The 9696-nt window shown below is 52.1% G+C and overlaps 1 protein-coding gene across 1 annotated transcript; it reads left to right on the forward strand.

Annotated features, from left to right (window-relative positions):
- Window positions 1-71: 71 nt before the first annotated feature.
- Window positions 72-3941, forward strand: PINLYP (phospholipase A2 inhibitor and LY6/PLAUR domain containing; the record flags this gene model as incomplete). Its single annotated transcript, XM_079906653.1, has 5 exons — window positions 72-141; window positions 1262-1378; window positions 3027-3179; window positions 3430-3675; window positions 3764-3941. The coding sequence occupies 5 exons, from the start codon at window positions 72-74 to the stop codon at window positions 3907-3909; spliced, it is 732 nt and encodes a 243-aa protein (XP_079762779.1). The 3' UTR covers window positions 3910-3941.
- Between the last annotated feature and the right edge of the window lie 5755 nt (window positions 3942-9696).

Raw genomic sequence — 9696 nt, forward strand, 5'->3', positions numbered from 1 at the left:
ACCCACCCCTCCTCAGCTTCCTATAAGAAGAGCTGGGGACCTGGGACTGCAGGTTCACTCACTCATCCATCATGAGGCTTTCCACGAAACCCCAGACCTTCCTGCTGGCTTCCCTGCTGCTCTGCACCCTCCTGGGTCTGGGTAAGTGACTAGGGGCCTGGAATCCTGGGACCTTCGGAAAGAGGACTGTATGAGAGGGGCATTCAGCAAGGTCCTTCAGCGGGGAGGGGGAAAGAGGAGGTGTCCTGGGAATTCAGATTCATGGCAAAGGCAGAGGGTAAAGGACAGAAAGACTGGGGCCCCAAGGGAAGAATAGCTCAGAAACTTGTGTGTGTGAATCCCTGAGAAAGAAGGGGATTTGATGAGCTTTGAATCCCCTGTCCCCCAGGCAAGGTCTCAAAATAAGCCATCTGGGGACTTCCCTGGCGGTCCAGTTGTTAAGACTCTGCGCTTCCACTGCAGGGGGTGGGGGTTCGACTCCTGGTTGGGGAACTAAGATTCCGCATGCCATGCAGTTCGGCCAAAAAAAAAAAAAAAGACGTCTGAATTCTAGAAAATCAGAGTATGATTAGAAAGGGAAATTTTTTTTAAAAAAATGATGGGGCGGGGGAAAGATTTTCTTTCTCCCAGAACTCTAGGGAGTTCAGACCCCTGGTGTCCTCCCCTAGATGCAGGAATTCAGGCAAGCCCCACCTTCCCCAGGATGCAGTTGCCCAGTGTCTGGGCCCCCAGTTGCCTCCTCTCTCAGTACCAAGGGGTCCATGCGCTTGCCCTCCTGGTCCGTGCTCTCCCTTCTTGACCTGGGGTGCAGATCCCAGCCTCAGGTACCCCTGCCTGGGCTCCTACTGTCTACAAGACCTACGCGTGGTACCTACAAGGAAGAGGATCTCACTTCCGAGAACCAGCTCGACCTGAAGCTTCACAAAAGTCCATGGAAACCTTCACCAGGACCCCTCCCTGTCCCCAAACTTTCTCAGAGGACCCTAGCATCCAAAGTCCCCAGCCTTGTAATTAGGTAAACTTGCTCCCTGGTGGAGTCGCTTCCCACCCCTGAAAGCAGCTTTGCTGGAGCACCACCGCGTCTCTGCGGGAGCTTCGGACAGTTCCCTGGACAGGCGCCAATGCCCCGCCCAAGAACAATCAGGGAGATACCTTTCCCTCCTCCCTCAGACCGCCCCCCCATCCCCCTCTGGACTCCGTCCGAAGTCTTGGTCCGCAGACCACACCACCCTTGACTAGAGCCCTGCTCTCTACACTGCAGGGTACCCACTGAGCTGTGAGGTGTGTACAGGCTCCGGACCCACGTGCAGTGGAAATGTGCAAACTTGTGACCCCGACCAGGACTCCTGCGTGGTCATCGTGGCTCACACCAACAGGAGTAAGAGCTCAGGGCGTGGCGTCAGATCCTGGGGAGGGGGCCGTGCTTTCGGGGTAGCAGATACCAGCACGCGCGGGGAGGAACCTTCCAGTGGTGAGCAGGCAGGAAAGAGGGAAAGGCAGTCTCAAGGTGGATGGAGGGAAGAGAATCCGATGGAACGACAGAAACCACTGTTGTCAGGGATTTCTGAAAATTAGACTCCAAAGAGTTGATGGGGTGGGGGTGGGGGGGCAGATATAGAGACTTTCTTAGGCAGGAGGGGATTAGGGAAGGAAAGGACAAGGGGGAAGAGAGAAATCGCGAGAGGGGGAAAATCTAATATGCAAGAGGTGGAGGGGGGCGTGTAGAGGAGAAGGAAGGGGCTGGGGTGGGTTGGAAGGAATGTGACCAGGTTGACCATTTGGGGTGGGAGGGATCCCCTAGGGATGCGGGTTGGAAGAGACCATTTCTGACAAGAAGAGGAGAGATGATATTGGGGTAGAGGGAGAGATATAAAAGAACAGACGGGAGAGGGAAGATATTCCTGAAGCATGGAGCAAATTATCACAAAGAAGTGGAGCTGCGGCAATGGGAGACATATGAGTAAAATGGGAGAGGAGAGGCAAGACTTAAATGGAAGGGACTCTCCCAGGCCTGAGGGAGGATGGGGGAGAAGGGGAGCAAAGGAAGAAACCACGGCGGGTGGGGTGTTCATTCAAAGCTGAAAGAGACCCAGAAACCCTTAGTTAAAGGAACATGGTGGGGCACGGCGTGAGACTGGAGAAGGAAGGATGTGACGGGAGGTAAGGCCAACGTTGAGTGTAGGAAGGAACCATTCCGACCGGAGCGGGTGTGTAAGGTAAGTGGGATAGAAGATTGCACGCTGCCCTACTCACCTAGCAAGGGTGGGCAGGTGGGGGAAGGACCTGAAAGTCTTGCAGAGGCCACCCAGGAGTATATGGGACCCTGGGACCGCAGGAGGAAGTTGGGGAAAAAAACCACCTTTCTGTGGGGTAAAGAGGGGAAACCCTAGGGTTGGAAGAGACCACCGTACTGTGGGGAGGGGGAGGGGGAAGGCTGTGGAGGCTGGACGAGACCACTTCAGGCAAGACCTGAGAGTACCCAAGGAGGGCAGCAAGAGACCATTGGTGGGAGGTCTGGGGAGTGACCCTGGGGAAATCTGGAAGAGACCACGTTAGACAGAGAAGGATATGGGTGTTACAGGGTGCGGTGGGGCGGGGGGGCGAGGGTGGCATTCCAGTATTTGGTGGAAGGGATTCCAAGGGTCAGGGGAGGGCGAAAGGCTGGAAGAGACCATTTCACACCGCCATGGAGATAGCCATAGGAGGCCTGAAAAAGACCACTACAGGTGTGACCCTTAGAGGATGGCAGTGGGGTGGCGTGGGGCGGAAGGGACCACTCAGGCAGGCACCAGGGCTTGCCGATGGGAACTGCAAGAGACCACCAAAGCCTGGAGGGGGTGGGGTGGAGCGGACCTAAAAAACAGTCCAGACCATGCCCCAGGCAGATAAGGCGGTATGACTCTGGGGGGCTGGAAGAGAACTCCCTAGACAGCAGCGGGCTGGGGCAGCTGTAAGGTTGGGAGAGACCTGGAAGCCAGGGTCCAGGCCAGGGCCCCTGAGCCCTCCCCTCCCTCGCCATCCTGCAGAGGGCCACCAGTCGCTGAACACCTATAAGGGGTGCATGAAATCCAGTGCCTGCAGCTCAGGATTCATCTCCATCACCATGGACCCTGAGAACTACATGGTGTCCAACACACGCTGCTGCCAGAGCGACGTCTGCAACCACGATCCCCTGCCCGGTAAGGGCCAGCTCAGCCCCACAACTGGAGTCCCTTCCTGCCCCGCCTGAGAGCCTGCTGTGAGCACCCGCCACTGACCTGCGCTCACTGACCCGCGCTGTAACCTTTGGCAAGCATCCTCCTTGCTCTGAGCCTCAGGTCCTCGCCTGTAAAATGCAGTGTCCATTAGCAACCGGTGTCCCCAGGGTTGCTGTGAGGTTGGGAAAGGGTTTAACGTCCCTTACACCTTACACTCCACCCTCCTCCCCAGCTCCTGAGAACAATCGTACGGAGAATGGCCTCCAGTGCCCTACCTGCATCACCCACTTCAAGGAAACATGCTCTTCGACTAAGAAAGTACTCTGTGTTGGCCAGGAAAGCCACTGTATCACCTGCGCTGGCAAAGTGCAGACTGGTGAGGGGCACCTAGATTTCTGGAGGAGGGGACAGGGAGGCTCCCAGAACTGGAGGCTCATACTTCCAGATTCTAGGGGAGAGAGTGGGTCCAGAGAACTGGGTGAGGAGGTGGCAGGGGCATGACCCCGGGTCATGAGGAGGGAGGGGTTGGAAGTCCTGACTCCAGGCTGAAATCCCTCCCCCAACAGGTGTCATATTTGCTACTCGGGGCTGCGCTACGGAGAATGCCTGCCACACCAAGCCTGGGACCCTGGTGCCCGCGGCCTCTCGTATCTATACCATTACCCAGGCCGACTGTCTTCCAGGCCCCCAGCCTCCTGGCAAGGCTAAGTGAAGAACCGAGGCGTATGCCACGTTTGGTCTTGATCTGTTCTCAGCTACAGCTTCCCATGTGCCAATATATTATTAAACAACTTAACAGAACAAGCCTGAGTCCTTGTGACGTGATGCATTTCAGGGAGGTGGGATGCAAAAAGCAGGGGTCTCAACCTTTGGGAACCCCTTCTTTGGAAGGAAGAGAGGGAAGACCCTACCTTTTGTTAAGGGATTACTCCCTGCTGGGTCCCCATGCTAAGTGTTTTCCTGCGGTACCTCATTGCATAGTCACAACAACTCTGTGAAGTTGAAAGAATTGTCCCCATTTTACAGGGGAACAAACTGAGGCCCAGGTTGCGGTGTCACTTGACTTGGGTCAAACAGCTAGGGAAGATCAGACTCCAGAGTCCATGATCACCTCTCCTGGTTAACCTCTCCCTCTTTTGCCTCCGTTTTCACGTTTGTAAACTGTGGCTATTAATAGCCATAACCTCAAAGGGCTGTCTTAAGAGTCAAATGAAAGAAAACTAAAATAGCACTTAGTGCAGTGCCCAGCACCTTTAAGACAATGTTGGTTCTGGAGACAATGTGTCTGGCCAAATAGTTATCGTCCTAATAGCTGCCACTTACTGAGTGGCCATTCGTTGGCAGGTGCTAGACCCTGGCATCAGTCAGGACAGAATCGATTATGCTACAGTAACAAACAAGTCCCTCATCTCCGTGGTTTAAAGCAACAAAGTTATATCAGTTGATTCATGCTGTAGTAATGCTTATGAAACAAACCATCCCCAAGCCGAGATTGTAACAACTATCATTCTTCTAAGGGTTTGTAGGTGGCTGGAGCAGTTCTCCTTCTGGCTGTGCTTTGAGGGGTTTGGGTCCCGTTTGGGAGGGGATTCAAGTTCTCCTCCATGACACTTCACAGTCTTCTGGGATCAGCGGCTCCCTGGCTGATGTCTTTCTCATGGCAGATCACGGGGTCCTCGGCTGAGGTCGGGGGTGCTAACGTTCCATGGAGTAAAGTAAATCATATGGTCAGAGCCAACAGCAGTGGAGCAGGGACGTATACTCCCCCTCCAGTGGGAGGGAGAGGAGTGGTATTTGCTGAAGAAGTACCCATTCACAAAAGGTTGATTTAAGGGACCTCCCTGGTGGTCCAGTGGTTAAGACTTTGCCTTCCAGTGCAGGGGGTGCAGGTTCGATCCCTGGTCGGGGAACTAAGATCCCACACGCCTCGCAGCCAAAAAACCAAAACATAAAACAGAAGCAATATTGTAACAAATTCAATGAAGACTTTAAAAATGGTCCACATCCCAAAAATCTTTAAAAAAAAAAAAAGGTTGATTTATCCTTGACCTTCCATGTCTAGCACCGTCCACTGGGCGTTCTGCTCATCATAATCGTGGAGCAGTCACCAACTTAATGCCGATTTCTGTGCACAGGAGAGAGCCCAGGAAGGTTGCACGTGGATGATTAAATGCTGCCCACCCAGAAGTGACTTGACACAATTCACTGGGTGGAGCTGGTCACAGGACCCTACCAAACCCCACCGGGAGAGGAGAAGGAAGCACAGTCCAGACCCCAAATGCCCCACCTGAGCCCCCGCCTGGCCAGACACATTTCATAACCAGCACGAATGGCCACCATGACCTTTGGGGCAGGTTCTCATTTTGTCTTCACAACTACTCCACGTGATAGGCGCTATTATTCTCATCCCTGTTTTCAGAAGAATCTGAGGCTCAGAGAAGGAATGTCACATTGGTGGTCGTAGCAGTTAAAAAGTGGCAGAGCTTAAGATTTTAGTCATTGGGTCACATTGAGGGGAGAAAGAGACCACATCACAGAGAGAGCGGACAAGCCTGTACCAGTTATCCTTTGCTACGTAACAAGCCCCTCCAAACCTCAGATGCTTAGAATAATTGGTTGGCAATGTGGTCTGGGATCAGCTGGGTGATGGTTCTTCTGGTGTCTGCTGGGTTCAGCTGCTGGTCAGCTAGGCAGCTCTCTTCCAGAGGGTTGACACTGATTGGGGTGTCAGGGCTGACTGGGCCACATGTCTCTTATCACCAGCAGGTTAGCCTGGACTTTTTTTTTTTTTTTTTTTTTTGGCCACACTGTGGGGTTTGCATGATCTTAGTTCCCCAGCCGGGAATGGAACCTGTGCCCCGGAAATGAAAGCGCCGAGGCCTAACCACTGCACAACCAGGGAATTCCCTAGCCTGGACTTCTTGATGTGGTGGCAGTGACAGGGGTCCCCCGGGTAGCAAGAGAGGAAGTCCCAATGCATGAGCACTTTTCAAGCCTCTGCCCATCATCTTTGCTGTTGTCTCAGTAGCCAAGCAGATCCCATGACCAGGTCTAGAGTCAGGATGAGAAGGGACAAACCAAGGGCAGGGCTGCAGAGAAGCCGAACAGACTGGGGGCATTCATGGGCCAAGCTGGTTCCGGAGCTAAGACGTTTACCATCACAGTCCCCAAGGTGTAAACAATAGTCCGCTCCAGCCCCTCCAGGCTGGCAAAACTCAAAGTCTCTCAATTCCAGCCCAATGGATTCTACGCTGCACAGACTCCCACTGTCCCTCCTCTCCGGGGACCCAGGAGTCTAGGCTTCCAGCTCCACTCAAAATCCCAAGCATCTTTTTTTCCCTTTAAACCCCGAAAGAACAGACACACAATGGAATTTCTACTTTTTTATTCACTCCTCCAAAAAGCACCACAGGCCAACCCACCCTTGATTCACCCGCCTTCATGGTTTCCTACCTCAGTGGATACACGTCTCTCCATCATTATGCAGACAAGTATGAAACTCAGCTAAGGTAATGAGGCTTTTGTGCCTCTTCTGCTTCTGGCGATGGCAACGCCAAGATTCACCATACTTTTCCTTGAAGTTCTGCCTTCAAGGGCCTTCCAGCCTGCAGGTGCCTTGTAGACACACCCTGATGGCAGTCAGCAATCCATCCAAAAGGGAGCCTTAGTCTTTTCTGCTTGGATGCTCCCAGAGACAGATGCCTCACTAGCAACTTGCTGCCTCTACAGAGCCTAAAATTCAATCCCTTTAAAAGTCATGATTTAAAAGGCAACCACTCTAAAAGATAGTCGTGACACCCAAGGGCGCCAATATACAACTACATAAACACAATCAGCACACTCCACAACGGACAGCAACACGCAAAAACAAAAGTGGGTCTCGCTTTCTCAGATTTGATCTCAGGCATGATTCCCATTGGCATGAGGGAAGAGGGAATTTGGAACAGAGGCACGTAGAGAGCAGAGATGTCAGACGGGACCAAGTTAGAGATGGTGGCAAAGCAGCACGAAGAGAGGAGGGCACTCCGAGCAAGGGCATGGGGGTGAGGCTAACGTTCGGGCTCCCAGCGTGCCGGCTTCCAGGAGGGGCTGCAAGTTCGTTGCTGTGCACGAGAGAGAATGCATGCACATACGTGCATGCACTGAATTCTCACCGTAACCCTGTGAGGTAGATGCCATTTGCTGAGTGACTTGCCCAAGGTCACCCCCATGGTCAGTCAAAGGGCTGTCTGACCCTAGAGCAGTGTGCACAGAGTTCTCTTTGATAATGGGAAGTGTTCTAGGGCAGTGCTGTCTAATACAGTGGCTACTCACCACGTGTGCCTGGTGCAACGGGGAAACTGCAGTTTACATTTTAGTTACTTCTGATTAATTAAAAAATTGCTACTCAGTTAGTGGAAAACTATCCAATATAATTAGGACAACTTGGGTATATGAATCGACTTCTCCAAATATGAGTTTTCTGAAATCTAAATTGAGGTCAGATATTTCTGATGAAAATCTATCATCTGAATTGAGATGTGCTGTGAGAAATACACAGCAGATTTCAAAGACTTAGCATCAAAAGAATGTGAACTATCTCATTAGTAGTTTCCTGTACTGATTACATGCTGAAATGATAATATTTTGGATATACTGAGGTACAACATACTAGAATTAGTTTCACCTGTTTCCTTTTCCTTTTTTAACGTGGCTACTAGAAAATGTGAAACTACCCGTGTGGCTCACATCCTGTTTCTATTGGACAGCGCTGCTCTGCGCGTCTCCTGCTTCTGCACGCGGCAGGCAGGCTTAATGCAGATGCTTGAACGCTGGACTTGAGGAGGGGACAGTGTTGTACTGGGTATTACAGATGTGGATGAGGGACATTCTCCTAAGGCCAGAAGAGCTTTGAGGACGATGCTTGGAGCCATTCAGTATAGAGCCAAATGCTTTTCCCCATCTTGGCCATCTCAACTTTGATGGGACAGATGGTGCCGGTGGTAGGAGTTCAAGGTAGACATGGTGGAACCGCCCCTCGGATTGGTCACCCTTGCCTTCAGCTGTCCAAGGAAACAGGATCTCGGAAGTGTTTATTGTTCCTGTCCAGCCCTTTCATTTCACAGGTGGGAAAAGGCAAAAAAAGGCACTGGCCCAAGTCACCTGGAGTGACAGTGGCAAAGCTGTTTGCTTCCCAGGTCCCCCGACCTCAGACAGGAGCTCCCTCTCCCATGAGATACTTGTTTCTCCCCCATCTCACACCTTTTCCCTGTCTTGTGGCAAGAGGCTGATGACCTAAATTCCAGCCCTAATTCTGCCACTGATGAATGAATTAAATATTTACTAAGCACCTTCTGTATGTCAAGCACTATTCTACGTGCTGGGGGTACAGCAGAGAACAGGACAGGTATGGGGATAATAGCCAATAAATAGGTAAATAAATAAATAAGGTAATTTTCTACAGTAATAACTGCTACAAGGAAAAATAACCGGCCAAGACAAATAATAGGGGTGGGGGTGTGAGCTACTTCAGTTACAGAGGTCAGGGAAGGCTTCTCTGAGGGGACACTTGAGCTGAGACTTGATTGACAAGAAGGAGCCAGTCGTGGGAAGATCTGGGAGCAGAGCATTCTAGGCAGAAATAACAGAAAGTGCAAAGGTCCTGAGGCAGGATCCCAGGTGGCCCACTCAAGCATCAGAAGGAAGATCAGGTTGACTGGGGGGACGGGAAGGGGCAGGAAATAAGAACAGGCAGGGGCCTTGCTGCGTGCTGTTGGGCCTAGAGCCTGCCCCCTCTGGGCTTTGCTCTCCCCATCTAACATAACAGAGATTCTGCTGGATGGCCTCTCAGGTCCTCCCTTTCTGTTTTCAGCATTGAAGAGTTCTGTGACCTGTGGCTTCTCCTCTACTTGTAGCTGGCAGCTTAGAACATTCCAGGCACTGTGGTTTCTGCCTTTGCCCCACTGTGGCACATTCGCACGGTCTGGAACACCTGCCCAGCTGCTCCGTGGGTCCCTTGCTCACTGTGGCATTCTCTGTGTCTCTCTCGGGGATACCTGAGGTAGCCAACACAGAAGCATTGGGATCAGTGCAGCAGTACGGTTGCTTTTCCCAAAAGGCAGGTGTATATAATACCAAGGTCAGAAAGGGTTAAGGTTTAATGACCAAGACCAAAGCCAAGACCAAAAAAAGATAGAAACCCCTAAAGGAGAGAGGGACAGACGAACAGAGTCCCCAGAGAGCCCCATAGTCGCTCAGCACCTATAAAATGGGGGCTGTCATATCCCTTTCCAGTCCAACTCAGAGAAAGGCAGCTAGTTACCAGGATCCAAACCCATTAGGGACTTTGGGGAGATACCTCTGAGGGAGGCGTTTCTGTCCTTCCACACCCAGAAGGCCTCATTCCCGGTCCCTGGCTACCCCCCAGAGCCCACCATGCCCAGAACGCTTATTTCCTCTCATTTTTGTGGTACCATTCTCCCCACAACAACTGGGAAAGAAATCTGGGTCACCAGGCCCC

Source organism: Stenella coeruleoalba, assembly GCF_951394435.1.
Source record: "Stenella coeruleoalba genome assembly, chromosome: 20".
NCBI classification, from domain to species: domain Eukaryota; kingdom Metazoa; phylum Chordata; class Mammalia; order Artiodactyla; family Delphinidae; genus Stenella; species Stenella coeruleoalba.